The 14,694-nt window shown below is 53.9% G+C and overlaps 7 protein-coding genes across 7 annotated transcripts; 5 read left to right on the forward strand and 2 right to left on the reverse strand.

Moving 5' to 3' along the window:
- Positions 1-128: 128 nt before the first annotated feature.
- On the forward strand, positions 129-494 carry LRP88_05405 (DUF1304 domain-containing protein; the record flags this gene model as incomplete). The annotated part of the gene is made up of 1 exon (XM_083241957.1): positions 129-494. One exon carries the CDS (start codon positions 129-131, stop codon positions 492-494), a length of 366 nt encoding a protein of 121 aa, XP_083103105.1.
- A 582-nt stretch (positions 495-1,076) lies between these two features.
- LRP88_05406 (uncharacterized protein) lies at positions 1,077-2,549 on the forward strand (the record flags this gene model as incomplete). Its single annotated transcript, XM_083241958.1, has 1 exon — positions 1,077-2,549. The coding sequence occupies one exon, from the start codon at positions 1,077-1,079 to the stop codon at positions 2,547-2,549; it is 1,473 nt and encodes a 490-aa protein (XP_083103106.1).
- A 927-nt stretch (positions 2,550-3,476) lies between these two features.
- LRP88_05407 (peptidase family M1-domain-containing protein) lies at positions 3,477-6,127 on the forward strand (the record flags this gene model as incomplete). Its single annotated transcript, XM_083241959.1, has 2 exons — positions 3,477-4,376; positions 4,424-6,127. The coding sequence occupies 2 exons, from the start codon at positions 3,477-3,479 to the stop codon at positions 6,125-6,127; spliced, it is 2,604 nt and encodes an 867-aa protein (XP_083103107.1).
- Positions 6,128-6,448: 321 nt separating this feature from the next.
- On the reverse strand, positions 6,449-7,651 carry LRP88_05408 (uncharacterized protein; the record flags this gene model as incomplete). The annotated part of the gene is made up of 2 exons (XM_083241960.1): positions 6,449-6,778; positions 6,830-7,651. The coding sequence occupies 2 exons, from the start codon at positions 7,649-7,651 to the stop codon at positions 6,449-6,451; spliced, it is 1,152 nt and encodes a 383-aa protein (XP_083103108.1).
- Positions 7,652-7,895: 244 nt separating this feature from the next.
- LRP88_05409 (putative MFS transporter) lies at positions 7,896-8,437 on the forward strand (the record flags this gene model as incomplete). The annotated part of the gene is made up of 2 exons (XM_083241961.1): positions 7,896-7,956; positions 8,013-8,437. 2 exons carry the CDS (start codon positions 7,896-7,898, stop codon positions 8,435-8,437), a joined length of 486 nt encoding a protein of 161 aa, XP_083103109.1.
- Positions 8,438-8,847: 410 nt separating this feature from the next.
- LRP88_05410 (3-deoxy-7-phosphoheptulonate synthase ARO4) lies at positions 8,848-10,288 on the reverse strand (the record flags this gene model as incomplete). The annotated part of the gene is made up of 3 exons (XM_083241962.1): positions 8,848-9,113; positions 9,168-9,947; positions 10,246-10,288. 3 exons carry the CDS (start codon positions 10,286-10,288, stop codon positions 8,848-8,850), a joined length of 1,089 nt encoding a protein of 362 aa, XP_083103110.1.
- A 3,104-nt stretch (positions 10,289-13,392) lies between these two features.
- On the forward strand, positions 13,393-14,393 carry LRP88_05411 (uncharacterized protein; the record flags this gene model as incomplete). Its single annotated transcript, XM_083241963.1, has 2 exons — positions 13,393-13,494; positions 13,560-14,393. 2 exons carry the CDS (start codon positions 13,393-13,395, stop codon positions 14,391-14,393), a joined length of 936 nt encoding a protein of 311 aa, XP_083103111.1.
- Between the last annotated feature and the right edge of the window lie 301 nt (positions 14,394-14,694).

Genomic DNA, 14,694 nt, shown 5'->3' on the forward strand with positions numbered 1-14,694 from the left:
TCCCAGTATTCTATCGTGAAACTATGTCTCAGGCTTCAAGCCAACATCTCTCTCACCGCACACTCACTACAATTCACCTTCCAAGACATTTATAATCTTCCTCGGATAATCCAACCATCTCTCTCAAAATGGGCATCATCGGAAACGTCGCCACCGGCCTTATCGGCGGTCTACACAGCTACATCCTCGTCCTCGAGATGTTCCTCTGGACAGGTCCCCGCGGCCGCAAGACATTCGGACTCACAAAGGAGTTCGCCGAGCAGACAAAGAGCCTCGCCGCCAGCCAGGGCCTCTACAACGGTTTCCTCTCTGCTGGGCTCTTCTGGTCGCTCCTCCACCCGAACCAGGAGTTTGCGACTCAACTCTCGACCTTCTTCCTTGGCTGCGTCGTCACTGCTGGCGCTTTTGGAGGCGCGACGGCCAACCCTCGCATTTACTACGTCCAGATGGCTCCGGCTGCCGTCTCGCTCGGTCTCGTTCTTCTTGGTCTCTAAATGCGAGAGTTTTGTGTTTTGGAATGGGGGGGAGGGCACAGCATCTGCATCATTGCTGTTTCAGTCGCGTGGGTGTAATGAGCAGGGTTGAGAAGACTAGGGTTCTCGCCATTCAAGCCGCTTCTTCAACGTCCATACAACGACATATCCTCGCGCAACGCTTGAAATGCGAAAATCGCCATGTCATCTGACACATTTCCACCGCTGATCTTCTCAAGAGACACCTTGAATCTCACACACTCAGACAACTCAATCTTAACCGTCGGCTCTATACTACAACGCCCCATCCCCACTCTTGACGGTGACAAACTGTATCCCCGTGAGAGCCTTGCCGTCAAGCCACAGCGCAGCTTGCTGGTTATAATTCGGGCAAGGCGAAGATGAGTACAGCATTGTTGTTGGTCCAGAATCGAGGTTGTGTGAAATATTGGAACGGTGGATGGGATACCTGCAGGGCAGTGTGTCAGCAGACTCAGCCATCAATTCATTTACTATTTGCCGATTCCTGTTTTTGTTTCTCGCAATTCAACAACTCCAATTACCTATAATTCCTCCACGTCCTCGACACTACGTCCTTGCGACATGTCTTTCGCTTCTCTGCCAACAGAACTTCTTGAAGAGGTCGCGAAACATTGCGACGGTCAACAGCTTGCTTCCTTCGCTCAAGTCAATCGCAAGCTTTATGCCATCTTCAATCCTCGCCTTTACCAGCATAGCATTGCCAACGACTCGCCCTCCCAGGAATGTGTGAGATGGGCCGTAGAGTATGGCTCGCTCAACACGCTCAAGTACGCTATTAGTCAAGGGGCAGACATCAACGGCTCTTGCGCGATAACGGAGAGATATGTTCTTTCTGGAATGTCTTCAACACCGCTACATATCGCGACCGCGAACGGCTTCCATGAGATTGTGCAGTGGCTTCTTGACAATGGCGCAAGTTTGCATGAACCATCAGTCAAGCTGTGCGAGTGCGACCAGTTGGGCACTTATAAGTCGGGTCTCTTCTGGTATCCTCTGCATTTTGCAATATGTCATAGCGATGAGGCCATGGTGCGGCTTTTCCTTGAGAAGGGTGCCTACTTCTCGGCGCACAGGGTACCAGGCTTGCGATGCGCCATTCAGAATGAACGGCTGGATATAATCGACCTCCTCATCAAGCAACCCAGCTTCGATCCTCATTACCAAGATCCCCATGAGCAAAATGCCCTTCATTACGTCTCCAATGTCCAAAACCCCAGCGCCGCCTACCAGATCGTCCACAGGCTGGTCGATCACAGCGTGCCAATGAACGTCATGGGGCAAGGCATTACACCTCTCTCGCAACTAGTCGTCGAGGCCAAGTACAAGCCTGCAATCGCATTGCTCGAGCGTGGTGCTGATCCCTACCTCGACGGGCACAATCAGAGAATGTGTGCACTGGGCTGGTGTTTTAATGATAGATTTATCGACCCACCAGAGCCAGGGCCCATGACCAAAGAGTTGAGGGAGGACCGACGAAAGCTGGTGGCCCTGCTCATTGCGAAAGGGGCTGACGTGAACAGAGTCACGATTACTGGGGATGAACATCACACGCCCCTCTGCTGGGCACTAGTGGGGGGGAAAGACGTCGAATGTATCAGGATTCTCCTCGATGCCGGAGCTAGCATCAGGGACGCCGTTACACATACAGATGGTTCCAAGACCGAGGGTCTGCTCCGTATGCTCTTCAGCAAAGTCGCCGGCTCATACCCATGGATTCCAAGGGTGAACGGCCCTAGCGAAGCATTTTTTGAGCCTTACAAGGACTCTGTGCGTCTCTTGTTAGATAACGGTGCGCGCATTGACTCGGTTGATGATGAGGTGTCAGCCTTAGGGATATGCTGCCAGATGGCAACTCCAAAGATAGGGACCTGGGCCCTCGAGTTTCTCGTGGAAAATTCCACGCGCCGAAATGTCACGCTAGAGTTCGTTGAAGCTATTTTGGAGGATACGGAGGACGAGGCGGTAGGCACGCTGTTGGGGCGGCTGCGAGACAAGTTAGCAGGAGATTGTGAGGATGATGAAGCAGACGGCTGACGAACAGAAAGAATGATGACAATAATACAAGAAAGACTACAGCTCCACATCTTTCCGTTAATGCTTGCCACAGTTGCCAAAAAAGCGAACCATTTTTGCTCTTTATATTCTCCCGCCTTGGCACCAGGACGGTGTCTGTAAGTCTTAAGAGGAGTTAGGTCTCCAGGCCTCCAGGCCTCCTTGCCATTCTGGCGTCTCGTTTCTTTCTCAACCCGTGTAACCAGGCAAGACTTGTGCTCTTCGCCCATTGTACACAAAAAGCCCTTGTCTTGCCTCAGTTATAGCCTTGCGCAAGGCAAAAATGCGATATTCATCACATCATGACAATAATCACACCGGAAGCCTCACCCGTGTTGATACACGTTGATTGGTTGATATGTTCCACACCATCCTCGCCCTGCTCTTCCAGCGCGACAAAAAAAAATGTCGGACCCCGTTTGCGCTCCCAAGAACAAGACCAAGACGGCAACACACGTCGTCAGTGCCATTGCGAGGCGGATCACCATGACCCTTAGTCTACGCATCGCCAATGACTGAACCATGAAGACGCCATCTATATATCCAAGCCTTCGGGCGACTCTGCGCCTGCCGCAATTGGCTCGCGGCTCAGTCACGCCTTCCGTCGGACCCAGCAACGCCGACCCGCCGATGATCCGTCACTTCCATCTGCAACGACCCCTCCCCCGCATCAGCTCTGGAGCTTCATCTCACCCATCAGCCTCAGCTTATTCTTCCCTTCTCTCCAAAACACCTATTGCTCACCATACTCGAGAACAATCTCGTTCCTTTTTCTCGAGCTTGACTTCAGCTTCCGCTCCCCGTACTGTTCTTTCTCGATCTACTTGCGCCTCCCTTGGCCTCACCCAACCTGTACACTTCTCTTCTCTCCCTCGCCAGCAGCAGCGTCACTGCTCTTACCGCCGAGCCATGTATCGCAACGGGTCTGACGTCGCCAGCGCTAGCCTCGACATTCGTCGTGGTCGCGAGGTTCTCCCCAAGAACGTCAAGCCGCTGCATTACGATCTGACCCTCGAGCCCAACTTCGAGACCTTCAAGTATGAGGGTACCGTTATTATCGATTTCGACGTTGTTGAAGACTCCACCTCTATTGCTCTCAACACTGTAGAGCTCGACATTCATGAGACCATCGTCGAAGCCAACGGCGCCACTGTCATGTCCTCCCCCACCCTCGACTACAACAAGGATACCCAGACCACGACCATAACCTTTGACCAGACGATTCCTGCAGGACAGAAGGCGAGGTTGACTCAACGCTTCACTGGTACTCTCAACGATGATATGGCTGGCTTCTACCGTTCCTCATACAAGGATGAGCAGGGAAATACCAAGTACATTGCCACAACTCAGATGGAGGCCACCGATGCGCGCCGTGCATTCCCTTGTCTTGATGAGCCGGCTCTCAAGGCTACATTCACCGTCACCCTGATCGCTGACCATGACTTGGTTTGCTTGGGTAACATGGATGTTGCTTCCGAGAAAGAGGTCGATTCTGCGATTACGGGCAAGAAGCGCAAGGCCATCACCTACAACAAGACTCCCATCATGTCTACCTACCTCCTAGCTTTCGTCATTGGCGACCTCAAGTACTACGAGACCAACAACTTCCGAGTCCCGATCCGAGTTTGGTGCACGCCTGACCAGAATGTCGACCACGCTGTCTTCTCTGCTGAGCTTGCTGCGCGGACACTCGAGTTTTACGAGAAGCAGTTTGGCAGTGAATATCCCCTCCCCAAGATGGACATGGTGGCGGTTCCCGACTTCGCCGCTGGTGCCATGGAGAACTGGGGCCTCATCACTTACAGAGTTGTCGATCTTCTTTTGGACGAAAGACCAGCAGTGCCACGACCAAGAAGCGTGTGGCCGAAGTTGTGCAGCACGAGTTGGCCCATCAGTGGTTCGGCAACCTGGTTACCATGGACTTTTGGGATGGCCTGTGGCTAAAGGAGGGTTTCGCAACATGGATGTCATGGTACTCTTCCAATGCCTTCTACCCTGAGTGGAGGATCTGGGAAGGCTATGTTATCGAGGACCTGCGTTCTGCCCTAGGTCTTGACTCGCTGCGCAGCTCGCATCCCATCGAGGTGCCTGTCAAGCGCGCAGACGAGATCAACCAAATCTTTGATGCTATCTCGTACGAGAAAGGTTCATGCGTCCTTCGCATGATTTCCAAGTACCTTGGCGAGGATGTCTTCCTTGAGGGTGTCCGACGATATCTGAACAAGCACGCCTACGGAAACACAGAGACTACTGATCTCTGGGCTGCCCTCAGCGAAGCTAGCGGCAAGGATGTCGAGCGTGTGGCCGATATCTGGACCAAGAAGGTTGGCTTCCCCGTCGTTGCCATCACCGAAGATGAGTCCAATGGCACCATCCATGTCAAGCAGAATCGTTTCCTTAGAACGGCCGACGTCAAGCCAGAGGAGGATGAGGTTCTGTACCCAGTGTTCCTCAACCTCCTGACCAAGGCGGGCCTCCAAGAAGATCTTGCACTCAACACGAGAGAGGCCGACTTCAAGGTGCCCGACTTTGACTTTTACAAGGTCAACTCGGCTCATTCCGGTATCTACCGCACTTCTTACACAACTAGTCGGCTTCAGAAGCTTGGCCAGAACGCAAAGGCAGGCCTTTTGGGCGTTGAGGACAGAGCCGGCATGATTGCCGATGCTGGTGCCCTTGCCGCCGCTGGCTACCAAAAGACATCCGGTTTGTTGGCTCTCCTCCAAGGCTTTGACTCTGAGAATGAGTTCATTGTCTGGGATGAGATTACACTCCGCATTGGCTCTCTCCGAGACGCCTGGATCTTTGAGGATGAAGAGGTCACCAAGGCCCTCAAGGCTTTCCAGAGAGATCTGGTCAGCCAGAAGGCCAACGAGGTTGGTTGGGACATCACCGATGCCGACGACCACATGACCCAGCGCTTGAAGGGCCTCATGTTTGGAAAGGCCGCCATGGTGGAAGACAGGCCCACCAAGAAGGCAGCCTTTGAGCTGTTTGACAAGTTCATCAAGGGAGACCGGGATGCTCTGCAGCCTAACCTGCGGCCCAGCGTCTTTGCAGTTGTGCTGTCTTACGGTGGTGAGGCTGAATACAATGCCGTGGTCAAGGAGTATGAGACAGCCAAGCAGAGCAGCGAGCGAAACACAGCACTTCGCTCCCTCGGTTTCGCCCAGGACCCTGCTCTCATCAAGCGTACATTGGAGTATACGCTCAGCGATCAGGTCAAGACCCAGGACCTGTACATGCCTCTCAGCGCCCTCCGCGCACACAAGGAGGGTGTTATCGCGCTCTGGGCGTGGGTCAAGGAGAACTGGGAGGTCATCACTAAGCGTCTACCGCCTGGCATGTCGCTCCTGGGCGATCTCGTGTCCATCTCCACAAGCTCCTTTACTCAGGAGAAGCAGACTGCTGATGTTAAGAGTTTCTTTGAGGAGAAGGGCACCAAGGGCTTCGACCTTGAGCTGGCGCAGAGCCTGGACGCCATCAAGGCCAAGCAAAACTGGCTTGCGCGGGATAGAGAGGATGTCAAGGAGTGGCTCCGCGAGAACAAGTACCTGTAAACTAGAAGCACATGAACCTATAGAAAGGACAAGATGCTAAAGATACGACGCCACTAGAAATAGGTAGTCACAATCAAACCGTCAACATAGTAACGTGCTGTCTACTGTTGACTCATAATTCGACCCTATTGATCAAATAATGTATCTGCACAGGCAGGAGAGATTGACGGCTCACAAGAGGTCTCAACAAGCTTCGTTATACTCTCAAGTGGAACTGTTGGTCAAACAAGGCATTTCTTAATGTGTCTGTTATACATGTACAAGTATACACGGTCGTACAACCTCGTCCCCATATATTTTTTCTGTTCATATCTCATCTCTTCAAGCCTTGCCAGTGAGCCAATCACGCTCCATATTCTTACCCAGCCCATCTGTACCAGTAACGGGCAGATCACGCTTCCGCAGCTCCTCCTCAATGACCTTCCATCGGCCGACGGCGATCTCTCGGTCAATGGGGCCGATCCTCTTGCTGTGCACCTTGACGTTGGGCAGCGAAGGGAGGTCGGTCCGGGCTTCGAGGATCTCGGCCAGCTTCTTGCCGCGCTTGGTGTTGTTGATGGTCAGGGCGAGGAAGTGGTGGGGAGTGCGGGCGGCGCCGAGCTTGACGTCAGAGATGAGGCGGCCGGTGAGTTGGTAGAGACGCTTGCGGATCTGTGATGGTTGTTAGCATGTGGCAGTGGGTGTAAGTGGGGGATATCGTACGGCAAACTTGAGGTGGTCGTTGAGGGTGACTGTCTTCCATGAAGCATCCCACGCCTTGACAATCTCCTGAGCCTCCTCGACGGAGATCTTTGCCACCTCTTCAGGCTGCTCAGCCTCACTCGTCAATCGCCCAGTGACAGCCGAAATATCGCCCTTGAGCGTAGCCTTTCCATCCTGGACCTGGAGGTCCACGGCCAGTGTCTGATCGAGCTCGCTCTTATCACTAGGACGCCACTTCTTGGCCACCAATCCCTCGAGCAGACCCGCCTCCTGCAGCGAAAGGGCCTCAACGAGGGCCTGGCGCAGGTACACCTCCAGCACGGCCTTGTCCTGCACCTTGTCGGCGCTGCCGAAGCCGCGGAAATCGCTCTCCTCGCCCCAGTGTCCAGGCTGCTCCCACCACGTCTTGAGCGGCTCAATCTCCTCCAGACCATCGATAGTAGTAGCCGGTGTGTAGGACGGGTCGACAGACTGAATCTCCTCCTCTGTCGCGGCCTCTGTGCGTTTAGGTGGTAGGGCAAGACGAGATTGCTGGATGGCTCGAGGGGTCCGGTCACGCCGCGGCTGGTACTCCAAAGCCTCCTCCGGCAGGTTTGACTCGTCCACGGGCTCGGGACGCTGTGTGTAGGGATCCTCAGGCCCGGGGGCCTCACCCTTCCAGAGCTTACCACGGACCCATTCCGTGTTCTTGCCGATGCGGGCGGGGGACGACGTCGAGAGGGCGGCGGCGCGGGCGGCGAAGGGGATGCGATTGACGGATGTCGATGGCGCTACAGCCGATTGCAGGGACGATAGACCCCGCACCCGCGGTATTCGAGGCATTGTGAGGGTTAGGGAGTGGACTCTTGAAGGTTCCTTTCGAGGATGAGGTCGAAAAGATGGTGGTACAAGGTCCAAAGGGAACTTTTTCCGGTGTGGTCACATTAGCCAATAGGATGAGACGAGGCTGACAAGTGACCCACTTTGTCGCGGGCTTGTCGATAGCCTCAAGTGAGTGACGTGCGACCTTTCACCACATGAGGATCTATCAAGAGAACCTCGATCTGACACTTGAAACTCTTCCAAAATGGCGCGCATATCATTCATCATACTCCTACTAGGAGCCTTCATTTCGCTAGCGGCAGCATGTACGTTCACCCCTGACGCGCGTCTCCAACAATGAGTGTCTAACAACGAGTCGCAGCCGCGCCGACCTTTTGCAAATGCACATGCTTCAAGAACAGCACCATCATCCCCCTCGGACCCAAGGGCGAAAGATCCCCCTCCCAGCTACGCCGCTCCGCAGTCCTCGACTACGGCGACTTTACCCCCGCAAACGAGATCCGCTCTGAGCTGGAGCCGCGCTCCAAGTCCAAGTCATGTTCCGAGTGCACAAAGGCGTTCTGTCTCAAGCAGGGCATCAGCTTTTGCAAGGGCGCTACAGAGGAGGACGTCACGACGATGTGCTTCCAACGTGACAGCAACAAGGACAAGATCATTGTGTGGGGGTTCATCATTGGTACAGTCGGCTTGCTGGGCTGGGCTGCATTCAAGAAGGTTGTTTCGTGGCGCGAGGGCCCTGGACTAGGAAGGCAGAGCTACGCCCCGATGCCAGGGAATTTTCGATGAGGTCACAGAGATGTTTATGCGGTGGCTGGCTCTGACTGCGATATGGCTTGACACGGGATATTGGTATAGAACGGAGTTTGGAGTTTGATCTGGGAGGGTATCATGACTATCATTTTGGCTCCAAGTGTGTCAACTTTCAATACAGACTACACAGGCGCTTTCCTGGACGCTGTGTTTTCGTATCCATGCAAAGCATATATCCAAAAGCATCCATCATGACAATTTTTGAATGCAAACCTAGATGCGCCGACTCTTTTGATTTCCACCTCTCGACGTATCCACGTGAGTCCAAGTCAATAAACTCCCAAAGCCCGACCCTCACAACTCGACTAGATTCCTTTTTCTAGCTTGAAACTTTCGAAACGATAACACCAATCCCCTTTTAAACACTACATTGATATGCCAGACACTTAGGCGCTGTTGACCGAGCGGCGAGTGCGGACAGCTTCAGCGAGATCCTCGAGGACAGTGACGGTATCCTCCCAGTTGATGCAGGCATCAGTGATACTGACACCGCGCTCAAGGGCGGCGGGGCCCTCGGCGGGGACCTTTTGGTTGCCCTCGCCAATGTTGGACTCGATCATGACACCGACAATGGCCTTCTCACCCTCCCGGAGCTGGTCGCCAACAACCTTGGCAACCTTGGGCTGGTTCTTGTGGTTCTTCTGAGAGTTGCCTAGTTGTCAAAGTTAGCATTAAGAGTCGAACACTACATTAGGGGAGAACATACCGTGGGAGCAGTCAACCATGATGGCCAACTTCTGCTTCTTGTCCTGCAGGGTCTTCTTGGCAGCCTGGACGTTCTCCTTGTCAAAGTTGGGTCCCTTGGTACCGCCTCGCAGGATAACGAAGCAGTGCTCGTTACCCTTGGTGCGGGTAATGGCAGCCAGACCCTGCTTGGTGACACCCATGAAGTGGTGCTGAGCAGCGGCAGCGCCAATGGCGTCAATAGCAACGCCGAGGCCACCGTCTGTGCCGTTCTTGAAGCCGACAGGGAAAGACAGACCGGAGGCCAGCTCACGGTGAAGCTGGGACTCGGTGGTTCGGGCACCGATGGCACCGACCGAGATACAGTCAGCAAGGAACTGAGGGGAGATGGTATCGAGCATTTCGGAAGCAATTGGCATTCCTCGGCTGGTGAGGTCGACAAAGAGCTGTCGCGAAACCCGGAGACCCTTGTTAATCTTGAAAGAGTTGTCGATATCAGGGTCGTTGATCAGACCCTTCCAGCCAACAGTCGTCCGGGGCTTCTCGAGGTAGGCACGCATAACGATGCAGAGGTCATCTGAGAGCTTGTCCGAGAGCTCCTTGAGCCGGGCGGCGTACTCGTGGGCGGCGGCAGGGTCGTGGATGGAGCAGGGGCCTACGACGACGAGAAGTCTGTCGCTGGTGCCGAGGATGATGTCGGCGGCATCGTTACGGCCCTTGACGACTGTGTTGGTAGCGGCCTCTGTGAGAGGGATCTCGGAGGTGAGGAGAGCAGGAGGGATCAAAGGATCCTGTCCGAGGACTGGGGGTTTGAAGTTAGCGAATGAGTTCTGTGTTGGACAAGACGAGGTTGCGCAAAGTCATGGGGAGAAGACAGAGGAGCCTATGCGAGCGGCACAGCATAATAGGAGCGGCGCATTGGAAGCATAGTCCCAGACCAGTCCATCAAGCCATAATATCTCGTGCAAATTTCTCTTGAAGAAGCATGTCTGTTCGACCGCGTACCGCGAAGAAGTTTGTCGAGTCATCATGGCTCCTCCGACGAACCCAACCACCAAGCAAGGAGGGGAACAACAAGCGCAAAGAGCCCAAAAACTAACCTCTGGTATCGTCGGCAGCGATCGGCATCTCGGCTGAAGGCATTGTGAGCTGTTATTGTTCTCTCTCAAAGAATAAAAAAATTCTGGATTTTTTGGAGGGGTTTGGTTTACATTGGATCGGTGGAAGGTGGGGGAAGCGGTAGTTCAAGTTAATATTTTAGTGCAGCTCCGGCGAGGGCGAAAGACGATCACGAAAGAGGCGTAATTCTGTGTTTGAAGAAACCTTCGGCAAGGGCGCCACGAGGCTTGAGATTCAAGGAGTCGATGATGAAAGATGAGCTGCAAGAGGAGGATCACAGGTCAAAGATTCGAAGAAAGAAGAAGCTGCCCAAGCAACATTCAATTTCAGGTTGTGACTCAAAAAGCCTGAAAGCGAAAGGCACACACTCATACGGGCCAAGCGACCGGAGCAGCTTCGGAGGGGTCCCCACCGAGGGGTCACTACAGGGGCCTTTTCTGGATGACCGTGGTTACTCTGCACAGGTCCAGGCCCAGGGAGTTACATGCAAGCTACCTGGGTCACTACGTCAGGGTTCTAGAAATTTGCAATTGCCAATGGTCCAAGCTCAATTGGCTCCGGTGTGTGTCCGTGACAAGAGCTCAAGGCCGTGGAGATTCATGTGAAGGTGAAGGAAGTGAAGAGAAAGAAAAAAAAATATGGTAGAGTTGACGAGAATGGAGGCTGGCTTTAGTACTTCGGTTGAGCTTCTCTCGTCCTTCTTCTCTGTAACGGCATTCCAGCCTCTCCCCGAATCGGAGCTTCGTAGTCGGGATGAATGCAAGGAACGGGTGATCTTTTTTTGACCGCCGTCTAGTTGACCTCTCACCTCAGGGTGCAACCCTCCGCAGTTGTGGATGAGTGGCCGCATGTTGGAGTGTTGCATGGGACATCTAGGTTTGCCCATTCAGGCTTCACGGCGATACCGGCTGGGGGACAAGGTATGCAGATCAATCAGATGGGACGGGGAAAAGAGAGGAGAGCAAATCGTCAAGTCATGGCCAACCAACGAGGCACACCGGTAAAGATATTGGTGACCCAGTGTTCAACCTCCTCTTCTCATGTGAGTGTGTGCTTCTATCCCTTTGCCTTCTTCTAGTTGAGAGGATAGCGGCTCGGACTTGCGGAGACTGCTCATGAACGGGTCCATGTCTCTGTTTGGAGGTTCAGGGTCCCTCCCCGAGGCACTAGTTGGGACTGGAAGCTTAGTGCTGCACCACCACTTTTCCGAGCATCACACCAATTGACGCCTCTCAGAAACAAACGTGAACAGGCCCAAGTCTTGGGCAAATCGCTGTACTCTCTTCCCTCATTTTGGACCTATGGGAGTCACATCTCTGAGATGGCAAAGGGGTAAGCGTCGCCGTGACGTCGGTATGCAGAAGGGTATTATGCCATGGCGACGCGGTATCGTGGCTGCTCGTAAATCTCTTTGCGCTCAGATCTTGAGGATCCCTTCGTGCACCAGGAATGTGGTGTCACCAACAAAAGGGGTTGTTGAGCATCACGGACCCTGCAACTCGCCTAACGAAAGCTCCTAGAGACCACCCAAAGCCATTAGTCTTGCACCACAAGCCCGGATGGAGGCGATCGTGTTTTCTTTACTACTTCAGAGCCGAGTCTCGTCACCAACTCTTGTCCAGGCGATACTACCCTATATCTAACTGTGGAACAACCGAGGGAACCCCAAAGGGCCCTTCCCTTGTCTAAGACACTGACACCAATGCCGTGTCGTTTGTGACGTCTCAGATGAACTCGAGCTCTACTGAAACCGCAGCCAACCAAGCAAAACAGAACTGAAACCTAACGTACAAGATCAGTTAAAAGGATTGACAGCTCTCAACTCCTTTCAAACATGGTGAACCACGTCGTGTCTGAGCGAGCAGTCTAGCGCACTCTTGGCCACGGTCCGGATCTCATGGTCCGTGTGCCCCGGGGCTGTCCACTGAGCCCGCCGATTCTCGTGATGGATGATGGGCATGACAGACCCTGGATAACCCATGACCTAACAGGGAGGCAGAGCATGATTACCTACAGCACCAAAGATCCATGCCCTTGGAAGGGCAAACACTCGGGTTCTCGGCGACCCCACGACTTGCCTTGCCTTGCCTTGCCTCGAGGGCCCTAGCATGAACAAACAAACAGAATCGGATCGTCTGGTGCGAGACGAGACGCGCCATGGCTGGCTGGGCTCCATACAAACTCTACCATGCCGTCTTGATTCTTCCATCCACACACACACACACACACACCACACTCAAGCAAACGGCCCCCTTTTTCTCATATTCCATTCAACAGTGAACCATTGTAATTCATCGTCCATTTAGTTTCTTGCGAGCCTTTATTAGGCTATTCACAGTATTCACGGTTGTCACCAGCTTGTTTTTTTTAATACCTAATTCGTCGGTTCTTATTCATCGTCCTCCTTTTTTGTGGTACCTATTGTTTACACTCGCCAGCCGATCTACAAAAGTGGCTGAAGATACCAACAACCGACCCTCTGCACTTGCAAGACATTTCAGAGAACCCTTTTCACTCGCTCCTTTCTCTTGTCTCACTCATTCTCTTATTAATCTCCTTCTCATCTCTGTCGCCCTCACCTTTCCCTCCCGCCTGCAAAGGAGAAAAAAAAAAAAGGTCAGAGCCGGCACTCCGCCCCAGCCCAGCCTCCGCCCATACGCCTCCGCCCGCCGGCTGCCTGCCTGCGTTCCAGGTTCCTTCCCCCTCACAGCCTGTGGTCCACCACCCGTGCCTTCCAGGTTCCTTCGCCGACCACGGGCCGCCACCTTCCTCGTGAACTCAACTCTAACGACTCTCTTACGCCAACTCTCAACTCTCTTCAGCTCAGCCCAACCCCTTCACTTTTTCCCACTCTTTGAAAAACGATTGCCGCATACATAATCTCACGCCAAAGCCGTCTCGTACTCGACTTGAGCATCACATCACGCTACTACATCGCCTTGCGTCGGATACCCCCGCGATACGGCTTCCCAAGGGACCTTTCCCTCCCTCGCCTGCTCCACCTGCATTAACACGCAGGGTCCGACAGCAGTGTCGACATCACTTGATCCGCCAGCTCGGTTTTTTCTCCAGTCTTTTTCGGTTCGACAGGCTCTTTCTACAGCAAACACCGTCAAGACTCGCCCAGCATGTTTGCCGTTGAATCTGGAATCGACCAGCGGAAACGGGCCCGTGAGGAGGAGGAGCTCGCCAATGGCAATGGCTCGACAAGTTTCGGCGAGCACCGAAACGTGAGTTTGCTTCATTTGATCCTGTCCGACTTGCTCTTGGAGCTTGAGTACTGACAATTGTGCAGAAACGAGTCCAGTGTCTCCCTCTCCGCACCTCTCCCCGAGCCTCGCAGCAATGGCTCTCCTCGTCAGCCATCACACCCCAGAGCTCCGACTCGGACGAGCAGTATTCGCAGCACAACTTCTCGCAGTGGTCTTCGTCAATGGGCATGGCGCAGCCTCAATCATACGCCGATATGGCTCTGATGCAAGCTTCTCTCCAGCAGCAAGGTCAATTCGGCCCTGTTGGCTCCGAGTCTGACAACACCAACGGCCGTATGCCAACTCCAATTCAACCCAGCTTTGCTGCGCAGGTTAGAGGCCAGCAGTGCGAGTGGGCAGGACCTGGCCCGACTGTGACCACCCTAAACGGTGTTGTGAATCTCGGCCATCAACCGACAGATTTCTCTGATGATCAGTGCGTCCCTCGTACCATGGCCTCGGGCTGGCAAGCCGTCCAGAACAACCGACGTCTTCCCTCCCCCATTTCCGAGTGCGACGACTCCATGGGCGGCCAACCCATCACACCCACCGTCATGGAGTTTGACATCAGCGCCCAAGGCAACCCCACGCCGGATATGGAGCACCCCAACCTGCCTATTGAGTCTTCGCCTTGCCACGAGATGGAGCACCCTAACGCGATGATGGATGTCGAGGCTCCTTCAGCTCAGTCGGGTGATGCCGAGGGCGATCCCACAACTCCCTCACCTCGGAGGAATCACATCCGCAACCGACACACAATTAACAATTGGACGTGGCAACCCGGCATGAAGAAGAGCTTCAGCATAGGATACCGATCAGACTGCGAAAAGTGCCGTCTCAAGGTTCCTGGTCACTTCAACCACATTATCATTGGCTAGGGGGATCAGAGGATTATCGTGGACCCCAAGGAGAATCCGTCACTGTGGAACGATCATGTGGCTCCCTTGGACCAGCGAGCAGCACGGCGACGCCTTGGCCAGTCTGTGGTTAACTCAGAAACCCAGTCGATGATAGGCATGACTGTAGAAAAAGAAGCGCCCAAGCCCAGTACTCCTTGCATTACCGCCTACAAGGAAGAGCTGCACAAAATATTGGGCAAGGGAAATCGTTTTATTAGGGATATGATGCATGCAACCAAGGGTGTCCTATTTTGAGGAGACACGACCCTGGCCAGCAGAG

This window comes from Fusarium phalaenopsidis (assembly GCF_050370095.1).
Source record: "Fusarium phalaenopsidis strain FUZ10S chromosome Unknown contig_32292, whole genome shotgun sequence".
Lineage (NCBI taxonomy): Eukaryota > Fungi > Ascomycota > Sordariomycetes > Hypocreales > Nectriaceae > Fusarium > Fusarium phalaenopsidis.